This window comes from Nomascus leucogenys, chromosome 12 (assembly GCF_006542625.1).
Source record: "Nomascus leucogenys isolate Asia chromosome 12, Asia_NLE_v1, whole genome shotgun sequence".
NCBI lineage: Eukaryota > Metazoa > Chordata > Mammalia > Primates > Hylobatidae > Nomascus > Nomascus leucogenys.
Window position 1 is genome coordinate 89,723,326 of NC_044392.1, and position 17,212 is coordinate 89,740,537.

General features: G+C 36.5%; 1 protein-coding gene across 1 annotated transcript in view; it reads right to left on the reverse strand.

The window, feature by feature from the left end:
* SPATA1 (spermatogenesis associated 1) overlaps nt 1-17,212 on the reverse strand; it is a 54,662-nt gene that overhangs the window by 15,157 nt on the left and 22,293 nt on the right. Inside the window, 4 exon segments of the mRNA XM_003260266.3 lie at nt 7,193-7,250; nt 7,992-8,106; nt 14,919-15,150; nt 15,246-15,299. Of these exon segments, the coding sequence (XP_003260314.2) occupies nt 7,193-7,250; nt 7,992-8,106; nt 14,919-15,150; nt 15,246-15,299 (459 nt within the window).

Here is a 17,212-nt window from a genome sequence, read left to right on the forward strand (position 1 = left end):
AGCCAGTCACGCTATCCTTCAAGTAGTAAAGTATGAAGGCTCTAGAGCAGGAATTAGCACAGTTTTTCTGTAAAGGGCCAGAGAGTAAATAAATATGTGTGGGCCACATATAGTTTCTGTCATATATTCCTCTTTTTTTCAACTCTTTAAAAACATAAAACACATTCCTAGCTCACAGGCCTTACTAAGCATGATACAGACCTTAGTCTACCCATCCTTGCTCTAGAGAAAGTTTTAAATGTGCAAGAACTAAGGGAATACTGGGCTCAGGATCTTTTCCTAGTATAGGTTGAGCTTCATCCAACCAAGAAATCACTGAAAAATCTTCTGCAAAATAATAGGCAGTTAAATGTTGAACATATTTAATTATAGTTCTGAGACTAAAACAAAAGTGAGGGGATAAGACTAAGTGAACAGTACAGAAAAAATTGTAAATCTCTCTACAAATTCCAAAAAATGTTATATCGTTTGACAAAGTAGAAATAACACAACTGAAAATAAACGAGAAGAAAAGGGAGGGAAAAAAGTGAAAGTAGGACAAGTTTTCTGATTGCCTCAAATATAACAAGGAGGAGTCAGAGCATAATTTTAGAGGTAGCAAATCAAAAGCAGAAGCATAAATTTTTAAAAAAGGAAAAAAGAGGGGCCAAAAATACTAGCTTAAGTGTATTACTATAAAGATAAATATTAGAACAAAAATACAAATCTTTCTAAATACCGAGATGAAAAAAACCCAAATAAATAGAAGACACACAGTAAATATAAAATAAAATGACAAATCTGAGACTAAACATATCAGTCATATCAATTGTATAAATGGACATAACTCATCTAACTAAATAAAAAAGACTTTCAGACTAGCTTACAAAGCAAAACCCAACTCTAGGCTGTACATAAGAGATACATCTAAAACAAAGTGACTCAGAAAGGCAGATAAAAAGGAGGGGAGTCGAGAATGGGAATATATCAAATAAATGCAAACAAAAAGAAAGCAGAGTATTTTGACATGCAGTAAGGAAGAATTCAGGCCAAAAAGGCATTAAATGAGCCGAAGAAAGATGCTTCATAATGCAAAAGTAATAATATTCACATAAGAACAACTTTGTGCCAAATAACATAGAAACACATAAAGCAGAAGCCACAGGAGGTGTAAGCATAAATAGTAACACAGTAATAAGAGGAGATTCTAACATACCATTCTCAGTCTGAGACATAGAGAATGTGGAAAAAATTAAGAATATGGAATACTTAATGTATTCAGCAAGGTAAACCATAGACAAGCCACGAAGTAGAGGAAGATATTTGCAACACACACAAACATCAAAGTACTATCTTCCAGAGCATATTAAAAACTCCTACTAACCAGAAATAAATGGCAGCCAACCCAATAGAAATACTTAAACCGGTAATCCCCCCCCACAAAATGGTTATCAAAATGGGATCCATAAAATATAAGGGTAACCAGGGAAATTAAAAAATTCAAACCACAGTTAAATAGCATTAAGCATCCACCAGAGTGCAAAACATCTTAAAGTGTGAAGACAGTATGTATTATTGAGAATGTAGTGTAACAGGAAATGTCTTGGATTCCTAGTGGGAGCGTAAATTTGTATAATCATTTTGGAATACATTTTGGCATTATTTAAGTTATAGATAGGCATTTTCCAGCAATTCTACACATAAGTATATATTCCTCTCTTGTTTGTGTGTGCTGTTTATAATAGGTAAAATTTGGAAACAATAAAAGTATCCAGCAACAATATAACAACAATTATTTGCTGAAGATGGTATGCCTTTGCTCCCAAACCCAAGGGCTTAGAGCTGTGATTCTCCTACCAGGGCTTGTACAGACTCCATTTAGCATTCCAATCTACTATACATCAAGCATCACTGGATAATCTGGACAGACATTAAAACACTAGTGGGCTGGGTGCAGTGGCTCATGCCTATAATCCCAACACTTTGGGAGGCTGAGGAGGGCCGATTGCTTGAGTCCAGGAGTTGGAGACCAGCCTGGGCAACACGGAGAAACCCCAACTCTACAAAAAATACAAAAATTAGCTGGTTGTGGTGGCATGTGTCTGTAGTCTCAGGTACTCAGGAGGCTAAGGTGGGAGGATGGATTGAGTCTGGGAGGTCAAGGCTGCAGTGAGCTGTGAGCACTCCACTGCATTCCAGCCTGGGCAACAGAATGAGACCCTGTCTCAAATCAAAACCAAAACCAAAACCAAAAACCCCACAAGTGGCAGCATTGCTTGCAATCCCTCTGGGATCACCTTACAAGCCTTCTCTTGTTTAAGTCCCACTCAAAGTTGGCTTCTGATTCACTTGGTTTAAATAAAAAATAAGAGCAGCACATCCTAATGCAGTAAATCTCTCTACAAATTCCAAAAAAGGTCCACAAAGTGCTTTGTCTCATTCTCAATGGTAGCTGGGGCAAGGGGATACCTCAACATGTTGCAGACCATGGAGCTCCCTGAAATTTCTCTGAATTGATAGACTCCTAAATTTTCTTGCAGCTTATCTCCTACCCCCTAAGAAACATACGTCTTACCTAAGGTATCTAGATTATTTGGTATTTCCTGTTTATCAGGTCCAAGGGGATCATGATATGGTCAAGTTGCCTATAAACTAGATTATGACAAGGAGCCAGAATTGACACAGCCCTTAGGCAAAACAGTGAAGGTCTACTGCTATTCCTATTTGCTACTTTTGGTTTTCTCTGCAAATTGGGATGAAGAAAAAAGCATTTTCCAGACTAAGAATGGCATAATAGGAGCATCAGGCTGTAATAATTTGTTCTAATAAAGAGATGATGTAAGGAGTAGCAGCTACAATCGTCACCACTTGACACCAAGGCCCATTAATCTTCTGCACAGACCAACTAGGTGAGTTGAATGTGGCTATGATAGGAATAACCTTTTCTGCCATTTTCAAGTTTTGATCATGGCACAAAACCCGCAATTCCTCCAGGAGGTTGGTAATGCTTTGGTTTACTGTTTTGGTAATGAATAGGCCATTCCATCATATTTCACTTGGCCCTCTCTACTATAACTTTCCTTACTGCCCATGCTGCAAGTGTCAGAGAGGCAGTATGAGGATTCTGCCATTTGCTGAGTAAGTCCTTCAAAGTATGCATTCATGAATTAAGGGAATGACTACAGGGAGAATTTGCAAAGCCATTCAGCACACCAGAAGACTGACTTAGCCAAAACTTCACTTATTATCTGACCCCTCTAAACCTCCACCCTATTAGTGGAACATGGAGTTATTCAGGTCCCCCACGATCAGAATCACATCAAAGCCATTGCCATGAATCCTGAGAAGTATGGGTACCTCCCTTTCTCCATTGTAGTCATCTGGGTAAACAACCTCTCATCCCCTTAAGGAAGGTAAAGGAAATTTAGGAAGGTAAGGAAATTTAGTCCATACTTGTGGCTGAGTGACAGGGTTCTTCCTCAAGGATACCTGGCCTCCCCTTCACTCAGTAAGTACTGGGTATGTAAACTGGCTAAGGTCTGGTAATTTAATAAGGGGATGTGAATCTTCATGTGGTTATTCAAGGTAGACGTCTATTTGTGAAGACTAAAAATAATTTTTGGTTATACAGACTAATAGCTTACTGGTATGCTTATCCACTTCAGTCTCAGGAACATCGTGATTAGTCTTAGGGACACCTTGGCAATTAACTGTTGTCAAGGATTTCTTAATCATACATCCTTATGATCACTCTGGTACTGTTTTCTCTTATATAGTAAAATGCTGTAAGTTGGCTTCTTCAGGGATACTGTCATCTCTAAGGAAATCAAGTAGGCCGGGCGTGGTGGCTCACGCCTATAATTTCAGCACTTTGGGGGGCCGATGCAGGCGGATCACGAGGTCAGGAGTCCAAGACCAGCCTGGCCAAGATGGTGAAACTCTGTCTCTACTAAAACTACAAAAATTAGCTGGGCACGGTGGCAGGTGCCTATAATCCCAGCTACTCGGGAGGCTGAGGCAGGAGAATCGCTTGAACCTGGGTGGCAGAGGTTGCAGTGAGCTGAGATGGCATCACTGCACTCCAGCCTGAGCAACAAAGTGAGACTCCGTCTCAAAAAAAAAAAAAAGGAGAAATCAAGTATAGTTCCATCTTCATTCCATGTGACACAAAACAGCCACTATAAGGTTTTTTAAAAGAATTCTGGGGTTGCCTTTCCAATATATTTCCCCAATGTCTTGTTAAAGAATTAAGTGGGCCGGGCGCAGTGACTCACGCCTGTAATCCTAGCACTTTGGGAGGCCGAGGCGGGCGGATCACGAGGTCAGGAGATCAAGACCATCCTGGCTAACACGGTGAAACCCCGTCTCTACTAAAAATACAAAAAAATTAGCCAGGCGTGGTGGCGGGCACCTGTAGTCCCAACTACTCGGGAGGCTGAGGCAGGAGAATGGCGTGAACTCCGGAGGTAGAGCTTGCAGTGAGCGGACATCGCGCCACTGCACTCCAGCCTGGGTGAGAGAGCGAGACTCCATCTCAAAAAAAAGAAAAGTGGATATAAATCTTCTCTTAACATTTTTATATCCCAAAGTGTTTGGATTTCTTGCTCTACTTTTTAACAAGAAATTCTTGGCATTCTAAATTTACTCAGTACGAACCACCATATTGTCCAGGTTTCTGTCAGCCTCACTCAATTTAGCAAAATGTTTTTTACCACTCACAGTTGCTGGCGCTAGCACATTAAATCCAGAATCTCTGATAAGTGTATCCATATTATTAAACTTGAGCCAATTTAAAGTTATATTCTTTCATTCCTGCTCTGAATCTATTCCCAATAATATTTTTCTAAGTTTCTACTAGCACAAATTAACAAAATATTGCAGTTCTTTTGCAATAACCAGTCTGAGATTCTCATTTGTAAAAGTTGTTGGCCCATATCACACTTTCTGTACCAAATACTGAATCAGTTCAGTGCAGGTTTAAGCACGAAGAAATGTAATAAAGGAAATTAAGTGTATCAGAAAGACTGGAGGAGCAGGTTCTAGATCTGGTCTCCTAAAATGATGTTTCCATTAGTGAAGTTATCATTGTTGAGGCCATCACCAGAACTACGCTGAAAGCAAGAAGCCATCATTATTATTGCCATTACAGCTTCTGACACTCAGGAAGCTGGAGGAAAAAACACTTAATTCATAACAAAAATAGAAAGAAAGAGTAAAACTATTGTTTTTCACAGATGACATGAATATGTATGTAGAAAGTCCTGAAGAATCTGCAAAAAAAACCTGATAGAACTAATTGAATTTAGCAAAATCTCAATAGATGAGTTCAATGTATAAAAATCAATTACATTTCTATAAACTAGCAACAATTCAAAAATAAAAATTTTAAAATACCATTCTATAGAAGCTTCAAAAATACCAAATATCTAAAAATAAATGTAATATTAAAAGATATAAGAGCAATACACTAAAAGCACAGACACTGCTGAAAGAAACTAGTGACATAAATAGAGAAATATACTGTGTTCATAGATTAGAAGATTCAGTATAGTTAGGATATAAGTTTTCCTCCCAAATTGATTGACAGATTCACGGTGATTTCACTCAAAATTCCAGTAGTCTTTTGGTAAGAAATTGACAAGCTGATTCTAAAATTTATATTAAAACACAAAGAATCTAGAATCACCAAAATGATCTTGAAAAAAAATTGACTTGGAAATCTTACGCTATCTGATAACAATAACTACTATAAACCCTCAGTAATGAAGATAATGTGGTATTGGCATAAGGATAAAAAAAAATCATTGAGCAGAAAGGGAGGTTAGAAGTTGTCCTAGATCTTACAGAGTCAACTGACTTTTGAATAATGCAACAGGAAAAATAAAGTGTTAACAAATGGTGTAGGAGGTGGGTATCTGAGGATCTCAACTGAACCACAACCACAACCTCATTCTGTACATAAAATTTTGAGATTCGTGGTTCTCTTCAAATTACCTCTGTTTAACAAAAATTATCACTGAGAGTGCAAGAGAAAGGAGGTCTTGATTGTTTGAGGAGAAGGTATGACACAGTTGTCTAGAAGAATAGTAATGGACCAAGAAAATGTAGTATATTTGTTGGCAGAATTAAACACTCATTTGAAGTTTGTGGTTTATTAACTATGGTTGGAATTTTGTCCAATGAGTATGAAAGACATAACCGTGGAAAAATTAATGTAACTTTCTGTGTTTTAGTTTTCTCATCTGAAAATAAGGATAATAGTTGTTGAATTAAATGAATTAACATACATAAAGCATTTAGAACAGTGATTTGCTCAATAAATGCTATCTAATTGGTTGTTGCTATGTTATTAGTAGTATTATTTAGGTAGGTAGTTATTAAAATGGTTAAGACTATGAATTCTGAAGCCAGTCTACATTATTTAGGATCTAAGCCCAGCTCTAGTACTTACTAACTATATGTATGACCTAGGAAAGACATGGAACCTCTCTGTGCCTCAGTTTCCTCATCTGTAAAACAGATGATAACCATAACCTACCTCATGGAGTTTCCTTTACGGGGATTAAATGAGTCAGTATGTGTAAAATACTTAGAATGGTGCCTGGTAGTTGATACTCATTGATAGCTATTATTAAAATTAGTATTGTTATCATTCTTAAGACTGTCCTAAATTCGTCCTGCAAATATGTGCAAAATTCTCCTAGTCTTTCCATCATTTCTTGAGAATAAACTGGTGACGTGAATAGTGTTCATTAACTCGTTTAAACCAGTGCAATTCAAATTAGGTAACATATCCAAGGTCACACAGCTAGTAACTATAACATAAGCAATTTACTATTATACTGCTTCTTAACACACTATATAATTCTGTTCTAAAGAGATAAGTTAATCAAGTACAGGTATTACTATAATAAATTACAAATTGCTATGAAAGCTGCTAGTTAAGTGTAGTTTGATGTACCTTTAAAACGAGTAATAAATTTTGAGAAGATAATCCAAAAAGGTGTCGGTGGATAACTTTTCCCCCTTCTCATTTGGGCATATTGTTACCTTATTTATAAAAACAGAAAAATTGGACTACTATTGATTATATTGATATTAGAAGTATGTTTCTGGAAAACTTAGACATTTTAATCTGCAGTTTCAGTTTAATCTTAGTAAAAATATTATAATGTTGCAATACTATGTTTAAACAAAAAATTTAAAATAGTACCTGATTGTCCTGTCTTCTACTGATAGCTGTATCATCTTCATTTTCCCAAAGACACTGACTTAAAGGAAATGACAGGTTTGAAAGTCATTAAAACATGATCCCATGAATATTAACTTTTCATATTTTATGTATTTTATTTGATGCTCTGTAAACACAAATATTGAAAATTTTCAAAGTCAGCCTGAGACCATTATCATATGTTCTTTCAGACTCATTAGTAATCCGTGTAAAGCTACATTTAGTATGAGTAATAAAATCATATTTTATTATATTATAGCTAAATTCTGGTTCAATATCTACAGCAAGATAAAATTACTTGAAATTTTAGAAACATATTTGTTTATTGTTCTTTTGTGAATAACTGTTTATAAAAACCCTTATCTTAATTTCAAAAGACTGTGTAAAACTCTTGTCTAAGTACTATAATTTTGAATGAAATGATACCAGTGTGAAAATCAAGCATATTGATTAGTTTACCTATAACCAAGAACTTAAGAGAGGCAGGATAATTAGTTCTAATGAAGGGAAACAAAGACAGAAATTTTTCTGTCATCAAGTTGTCCCAATGATAAAAGTACTACAATAGAAATAAATGTAAGTTATGAATTATCCCTCATTATCTTGGAGAGGAATGTTAGCAAAAAACAGTAAAGATCTGAATCAAGGTAATTTTAATTAAAATATCACTAATTTCACTCATATCTTTAAGTAGAAGTCTTTATAACAGTACTCTGAATATCTTACTCTTTTTCTTATTGTTTAGATTATGGCATGTGGAATCAGCATCTATACTAATTACCTTTTTTTGGTGCCAAAGCAATCATTATTTGAATCTTCCAATGATCTTGGCAACTCAGAACTTCCAATTTGATTTTTTGCAATTTGGCTTTTTTCTGCAGTGGCTTTTCCCCCAGCTGATGTTGACAGTCATCCATGGAAAATAAAGTTCAGAATGTTAAGAAAATAGTAAAATACACTTTTGTTTTTATACATATACACTATAATCTTATTCTAGATTTCAGAATCCCCATGAACTTTCCTATATAGATATATCAACAGTTTCCAAAGTGAATTTAATGAAATATTAGTTTATGTGAAAAGAAAATTATTTGGTTAATTCAGCTTGGAAAATGTTGAATTAGGCAACATCAAACAGCAACACAATCCCCTACACACACATTCACTATTCACTCCTATTAAAGGGTTTGTCTGTCTCCATGTACAACTAAATCTGCAAGAGGGGGTAGGTAAGTTGGGGGTTTCCTGAAATTTAATTGTCTTTCTTTTTTTTTTTTTTTTTTTTTGAGATAGAGACTTGCTCTGTTGCCCAGGCTGGAGTGCAGTGGTGCAATCTTGGTTCACTGCAGCCTCCACCTCCCAGGTTCAAGCGATTCTCCTGCCTCAGCCTCCCGAGTAGCTGGGATTACAGGCATGTGCCACCACGCCCAGTGAATTTTTGTATTTTTAGTATAGACAGGGTTTCACCAGGTTGGCAAGGCTCGTCTTGAACTCCTGACCTCAGGTGATATGCCCGCCTTGGCCTCCCAAAGTACTGAAATTACAGGCATAAGCCACTGCGTTGGCCTTAATTGTCTTTACAAACTGTTTGCCAAAGCAGTTTTTGAAACCGTGCTCTGAGGAACCTTCTCTGGAAAATGCTGGTAGGAATACAGAACATAAAATGTCAATTTTTATTTCACATACATTTTCATTGATAAAATCTCCCTTCATTTTAACAGAATTTCTCAATATAGGAAAACTACAGTCTATCTTTGAAATATTAACACTAATGTTCTACATGGTCTGTATAAACAAAAGATCCATGAACCTGGCAGTATTAATGCAGATTTTTTCCCTTGGAGAAATCAATTTTTTTAATTCAGAAAAGAATAAGTGAGCCAAATTGATATTTGAAAAGTCATTTTACAAGAGTTGTTGCTGTGCATGGTGGCTCATGCCTGTAAACCCAGCACTGTGGGAGGCTGGGCAGGAAGATATCTTGAGCCCAGTAGTTCAAGACCAGCCTGGGCAGCATCTCTACAAAATTAAAATAAATTAGCCAGGCATGGTGGTGCATGCCTGTGTTCCCAGCTACTTGGGAGACTGGGGTGGGAGGATGTCTTGATCCTGGAAGGTCAAAGCTGTAGTGAGCCATGATCACACCACTGCTCTCCAGCCTGGGCATCAGAGCAAGACCCTGTCTCAAAAAAAAAAAAAAATACTGCCAAAATATTGTGCAACCTGGAGCCCATATTGGTTTTTGTTTGGCTGCTACAATTTATTTCCCACCTGGCATTGAAATTGTCACTTAAGAACAACAAACAGAGGCTTGGTATGGCGGCTCACGTCTGTAATCCCAGGTCTTTGGGAGGCCGAGGCGGGTGGATCATTTGAGGTCAGGAGTTTGAGATCAGCCTGGCCAACATGGTAAAACGTTGTCTCTACTAAAAATACAAAAATTAGCCAGGTGTGGTGGCGTGCACCTGTAATCCCAGCTACTTGGGAGGCTGAGGCAGGAGAATAGCTTGAATCCAGGAGGCAGACACTTCAGTGAGCCAAGGTTGTGCCACTGCTCTCCAGCCTGGGCTGGAGACAGACCCTGTCTCAAACAAAACAAAACAAAACAAAACAAAACAAAAAAACAGATTGTCTAAAAGATCTATATAATGCAAAATGAATAAAAAATGGACGTACCAGCTGTGTAAAAGCTAATAGTGAACTACAACTCTCCCTACCCACCCATAAAAAGAAACAATAATGTAGAACTCAGTGTTTTGAGAACTCCAACAAATATATGTTTAAAATATGATAGAGTCACAGAAAAGGGAGTGATAACTGTGAAATTAAGTTTTGAACTATGAGCTGTTTGGTGGCAAAGAAGGGAGTAGGAGGAATTTAAGCAAAGAATACGGTATGTGCAAGGAGCAGAATACTAATAATGTGTGGAGCATTTTTATCCATAATGAAAAGTTCAGTATGACTCTAGCACAGTGTTATAAAGCATGGGCTTTAGTCAAACACAAAAGAGCTCAAGTCCTGGCATGGCCATAACATGTATGACTTTAGGTAAGTTATTTCTCTAACTTCTCTTTCCTTATCTCTAAAATTGCATAATGCATGTAAAGCACCTTGCACACTGTCCAATCCTGATAAGTTTCTTGACTTTAAGTTCTGATTTATATCCCATTGCCATTTTCCTAGTCCCTAAGTCTATTTTCCATCTTGTCACCTAGGCTGTTTTTCTAGAACTAAAATCCAATCATGCCAAGTTAAAAACTTCAGATTGCTTCCCATTACCTACTAAACTCTTCAGCTTTGTAAGCAAGGCTCTTGTAGTTCAAGTCGCTACCTACCTCTCCAGAAGTACCAGTTTATAGTACTTCTCTCCCTCCCTTTCCTAACCTCATACTATTAAATAGTAGTATTACTACTAATAATAATAGATAAAAATTACTGAACTAACCCCAACATTAAGTAAATCCTGAAAGCTTCATTCATATCACGATCTATGAGACGGAGGCCTTCTGGAGATAGGCAGTAAACAATCTGCATGGCCATACACTGTAGCCCTGGATTTGAAGAGTTCTCTATGCCATCTTAAGAAGCTTAGGCTCGGCCAGGCGCGGTGGCTCATGCCTGTAATCCTAGTACTTTGGGAGGCCAAGGTGGGTGGACTGCCTGTCCCAGGCGGGCGGATTGACCGAGCTCAGGAGTTTGAGACCAGCCTGGGCAACACGGTAAAACCCCATCTCTGCTAAAACACAAAAAAATTAGCCGGGTGTGGCAGCGTGTGCCTGTAGTCCCAGCTATTCGGGAGGCTGAGGCAGGAGAATCGCTTGAACCCAGGAGGCGGAAGTTGCGGTGAGGCGAGATTGTGCCACTGCACTCCAGCCTGGCTGACGGAGCGAGACTCGGTCTCCAAAAAAAATTAAAAAAAAAAAAAAGGAGTTTAGGCTTCAGCCGGGCGCAGTCGCTCATGCCTGTAATCCCAACACTTTGGGAGGCCGAGGCGGGTGGATCACCTGAGGTCAGGAGTTTGAGATCAGCCTAGCCAACATGGAGAAGCCCCGTCTCTACTAAACATACAAAAATTAGCTGGGTGTGGTGGCAGGCACCTGTAATCCCAGCTATCATGAGGCTGAGGCAGGAGAATTGCTGGAACCCGGGAGGCGGAGGTTGCAGTGAGCCGAGATCGCATCACTGCACTGCAGCCTGGCAACAGAGCGAGACTCCGTCTCAAAAAAAAAAAAAAAAAAAAAAAAAAAAATTACCAGCATTCTCCCCAAACTTTATTATTTATTATAAATTTATTCTCTAAAATGTCACATTTCAGAAGGGATAGCATCTGTTATCATTTTTGTACCATTACAGTTACTAAGAACACAGTAATTGATTACATATTATTTACTCATTGGTATGTTAAGACAGTTATTAATTTTCAACAAATATTTATTCAGGACTGTGGTCTAGGCACTGTATTTGACTCTGAGTAAGCAGCAATAAATCCTTGTCCTCAAAGAGTTTATAATATTTATAAAAATTTTTAAAAACTGGATTTTCCAACAAAATGACAAACCACAGAGGAAATAAAAGTTCAAACCAAAACTATCGAAAAGAATTACTTGTATTTGTTGGTGTGTTGATTTACAGATACAAAGCAGTTTCACATATGATATCCAATTTCGAACCTCACAATAAAGAATAACAATACTGAATGGGAAATCACCCTGCCAGATATATAAAAAATATTAATGTTAGTACTAGTTCAGAAAATGGATAAATAGAAAGTGGTCATGTATGTATAAGAATATATATAGTGTGGTAAAGGTGCCATTTGAAATCAGTGGGGAGAGAATGAATGATATTTTGGGATAACTGGAAATGCATTTGGAAGAAATCTATACTACCTCATTCTTTATTTTTTCCAGAATGTGGGGCAGAGAAACAAGGAGACAGAAAATATATGACATAATAGCAAGATTATCGTTCAACAGGAACTTTTAGACATTGCTGCTGGGTACTATCGCTTTGGAAAACACATGGATGTTGTTTAGTGAAGTTGAACATGTACATGAACATGAACAATGAACAATGCCAATTCTCTTGCACATGCACATTTAGGACTTGTGTACAAAAATGTACATAACAGGATATTTGTAATAGTCCCAAGCTGCAAACAAGCCAAATGTCCATCAGCCATAGAATAGACAAATAAATTGTAATGTAAATAAATTGTATGAGTATAAAATGGAATAGCACAACAATGAAAATAAATAGGTATGGTTGACTCTTACAATGTTGAGTAAGAGAAGCAAGTCCAAAATGATATACATAAATAAAATTCAAAACAGACATAACTAAACTATATTATCAAGGGATATATATATATCAGTTGTAATACTACAAGGAATTCCTATGATCAAAAGAATCATAGAGTAAAAAGACAAACCGCAAATTACACTTAAGAAAATAATACAAAATAAGTACTACTACCAGCGATAAAGAGAAACAAGACATGATATAGGGGTCAGTTTATCAAGAAGACATAATAATCCTAAATATGCATGCACCTAATAACAGAGCTTCAAAATACAGAAAGCAAAAGTAAAGCAAGAAAACAATTACCACAAATATCAAAGTAGTAGTTATCTCTACTGGAGAAGGAAGAAGTGTGACCAGAGAAAAACATACAAGGTTTATAAGGTTGTTACCTTAGAAATAGCAGTTAAACTTCTAAAAATAATAGTAGGACAAATGCATGAAACTGCATTTAGAAAAATGTTGCTCTGGCCTGGAGCGGTGGCTCACGCCTCTAATCCTAGCACTTTGAGAGGCCAAGGTGGGTGGATTACCTGAGGTCAGGAGTTCGAGACCACCCTAGCCAACATGGTAAAACCCCGCCTCTACTAAAAATACAAAAATTAGCTGGACATGATGGTGCGCACCTGTAGTCCCAGGTACTAGGGAGGCTGAGGCAGATTTGCTTGAACCTGGGAGGCAGAGGTTGCAGTGAGCCGAGATTGTGCCACTGCACTCCAGCCTGGGCAACAGAGCGAGACTCCATCTCAAAAAGAAAAAAAAAAAATGTTGCTCATTGCACTATACATGATAGCAAAAACATTAATAAAGGGTTGGGGAAGTAAATTATGACACAGGGAATTCTATAATGACATAGATCTATATTTTTTGATATGAAATGTTTATATTTTAATATAAAAGAGGCTTTAAGAGTCTGTGTCTTCATTTCTGAAAAGTAAAAATATATTTTATATATAAGAACTAAAAAATAATAACTGGAAGAATATACATCAGAATTCTAAGTAATAGTAATCTCTGAGTAGTAAAATTATTGTCAATCTTTATTTTCTTCTTTACATTTATTAGTAAAAGTATACTTTATACTTATTTTCTTCCTAATACTTACTGATGTTTCTAGAACTTTTAAAAATGAGCACACACTGGCCTCTCATTTAAAGCATATAAATAAAGCTGACTACAGTCTAAGAATCAATAGGAAAAAAATTAGTTAAACTTTTAACTTTTTTATCATATTACATTAAAAAATAAACTGCGAAGTAAAAGCAGATATACTAAACATTTACAAATGAAATGCATCCCCCAGATGTTGACTAAAGACATCTATTAAAGCTGTAGAATATAGTAGTTCTTAATCAGTTACATTTCTTGTATTCTAAATTTATTCTAAACCCAACAATGCTCCAAAGTTAGTACCTGCTTTCATCTTAAGTGCATTTAATATTTACTGTTTATTACTTGACATCAGTTAGATGCTCAGTGAGTTTAATTTTTATTTAAACATTTTAAATTACCTTTTTTTCCTATTGATTATTAGACTGTAGTCAGCTTTATTTATTTATGAGTTTAATTTTTATTTAAACATTTTAAATTACCTATCTTTTTTTTTTTTTTTTTTTTTTTTGAGACAAGGTCTTGCTCTGTCACCCAGACTGAAGGGTGATGGTGCGATCTCAGCTCACTGCAACCTCCCCGTCCCTGGCTAAAGCAATCCTCCCACCTCAGTCTCCTGAGTAGCTGGGACTACAGGCATGTGCCACCACACCTGGCTAACTTTTGTGTTTTTTCGTAGAGACAGGGTCTTGCCATGTTGCCCAAGCTGGTCTCAAACTCCTGGGCTCAAGTGATCCACCCACCTTGGCCTCTTAAAGTGCTTATTACAGGTATAAGCCACCACTCCTGGCCCCTATCACTTTTGAAGAATTGAGTTATTAGTAATTATTAGTAAATTGATAGGTGTAATCAGATAAAAATTTTAAAATTCTCTGAAATACATATGTTCCCCAACATTAAAGTTTTTTTGTTGTTGTTGTCTTGGTTTGATACTGTTTTCCTGATCCTTCTGGTCTCTGAGTAATACCAATGTTTTATGCAGTCATCTTTCCTTTCCCTTCCCCTGTAGCTTTACTTTTATCTAAAACTGTTTTATTAAAAAAGAAGTAAAGGAGGTAATGTTCATTTAAGTGCTGTAACTATTTTGATTTTATTTTTATTTTAACATAGTAAATTGTTTTCTTTTCCTCCCATCTGGCAAAAATATTTTTTTAGAAATCCCCAAGTGGAATTGTAGCTTTCTTTTTATACTGCCTATATTTGTAAGGCTAGGTTTGCTCAGGGTTTGCTTACAGACTTGACTGCTAAAATGTACTATAATAGCCTCTTTCTTTTTCCCATTCCAGTTTAAAATCACCTTCTTCCTGATTCTTGTTAGGAAGCTCTTTCAAAGTGTTTTCTAACAAACTGCGATCTCTTCCAGGTTCCTCCTTGAACAAAGTTACACTAATTGGTCTGTGGAATGTTCCATCAGCTTCATTAATACCATTATTAGTCTGCCACTCATCTAAAATAACTGTTGATGATGGTGAATAAACATTTCCTAAATGGTCCATTACAGGAAGCAAATATAATTCTGGTTGAAGAGCCTAAAACGTATAGGAAATTTTAAAAGTTAGTTTGTAATTAAAAGCAGTGCTCTAAGTTAACAACTAGCATAAGTTTAAAATGTCACATTACATACATATGGAGGAGCAAATGATTTGAGTTTCAGTTCTGATTCTTGCTTTTCCTTCACCTAGAAATAAGTAATGAGAAAAAATTAAAGCTTTTGCTACATTTTTTTTCAATTATTTTTTACCTCTACTTTTTTTGCAGAAGGCATGTATTTGTGGCAAATATAAAAATCAAACTTAAAAGCTAGTAACTATGGCTAGATTCTAGAAATGTAGAATATGTTACTTTTATTCACTGTATCAAACATAATAGAAATTGTATTCATTTATTAATAATAACTATGCCTATCACTTACATGGACTTACTATGTCCCTGCCACTATTTTAAGTGCTTTACACTTAGTAAAGATTGTATACCTAGGAAATTTCCAAGTCGGGATTCAAAACCAGGTCATCTGACCCCAGAGTCCAACTTAGTAAACTTTATTTTATTTCCTACATATTCAACCCATAGAGTTCATTTGTTATTTATTTATTTATTTAACAAATATTGGGGGACTGGGCGTGGTGGCTCACGCTTGTAATCCCAGCATTTTGGGAGGCCAAGGCGGGCAGATTACTTGAGGTCAGGAGTTCGAGGCCAGCCTGGCCAACATGGTGAAACCCCATCTCTACTAAAAATACAAAAATTAGCCAGGTGTGGTGGCTCCCCCAGCTACTTGGGAGGCCGAGGCAGGAGAATCACTTGAACCCGGGAGGTGGAGGCTGCAGTGAGCTGAGAGTGCACCACTGCACTCCAGCCTGGGCAACAGAGGGAGACTCTGTCTCAAAAACAAAACAAAACAAAACACAAAACAAAACACAAATACTGAAGGCATACTATCTGTCAGGCAGTGTTCTACATGGTATGGATACAATGATAAATAAGGCAAAATTTCTGCTTTCATGGAGGTTACATTCTACTTGGGAAAGCAGATATTAAATAAATAAAAACCCAATTTAGGATGGTGATACATGTTTTATGAAAAGAAAACAGAGTGATGTAATAAAGAGTAACTTGAAGAAAGAATGTCTAAAAACTAGTTGGTCAGGGAAGGCCTTTTAGTAAAGATAATACTTGAGCTAAGTCCTGAATTACGAAAAGAAACAGCCAGCTATGTGAAAATCAGGGAGAAGTGATTTCTAGACAAGTGCAAGGACCAAAAATCAGAAATGAGTCTGCCATATTTGAGAACCAAAGGAAGATTTTTTTAGCTGAAGTATGAAACCAAGGAGAAAATGGTCATAGATGAAATATGAGAGGTAGCTTGTTCCTTAGGCCCTTATTATCTCTTGCCGGAACCACTGTAAAACTTTCTTACTGAAATTCCTGCCTCCTCACTTCAATCCATCCTTCTCAGTGAGGCCCAATTAATTTTACTGAAGGCTCTGATCATGTCACTCTTCGTCAAAAACTCCATGGTTTCAAGAAAAAATCCAAACTACTAATCTGGCATTCAAGACCTTCAACAAACGACTTTATAACTTGCTCCCCACTATTTCCTTTCAATGCTCCATTAAAAAAAGTACTATTTATTATTTCTGAGTTGTCTGCATTTCTACTTCTGTGCTTAACCTATTTTCTCTGCTCAGAAAGCTTTTCTCACCCTTCATCTTTGCAAGAACAAATATTTTTCTTTTAGGATCCAAATTGAAATATTGCTTCTTTCTCAAAGTTTTGTACTTCCCCTCTTCCCCTGCTGGAAGTAATCTCCTTTTCTTTTGAATATATAAAATATGGTATTTTATTTATTTATTTTATATATTTTAATCTTCATCACTACACTAAGCACTCTTCGAAGGCAAGATCTGTATCTAGTTCTTTTTCTAGTTTTGTATATAGAAAAACATTAATAAATACTTGTTTAAAATAATAAAATATTAGAAGGATTTTAGAAATTGACCTAAATTACTTAGAAAGTCCCTTCCAATCTGGGATTCTATGATTGATATTTTGTACATTTACATATCATGAAAAAGAACAAAAAATTATGAG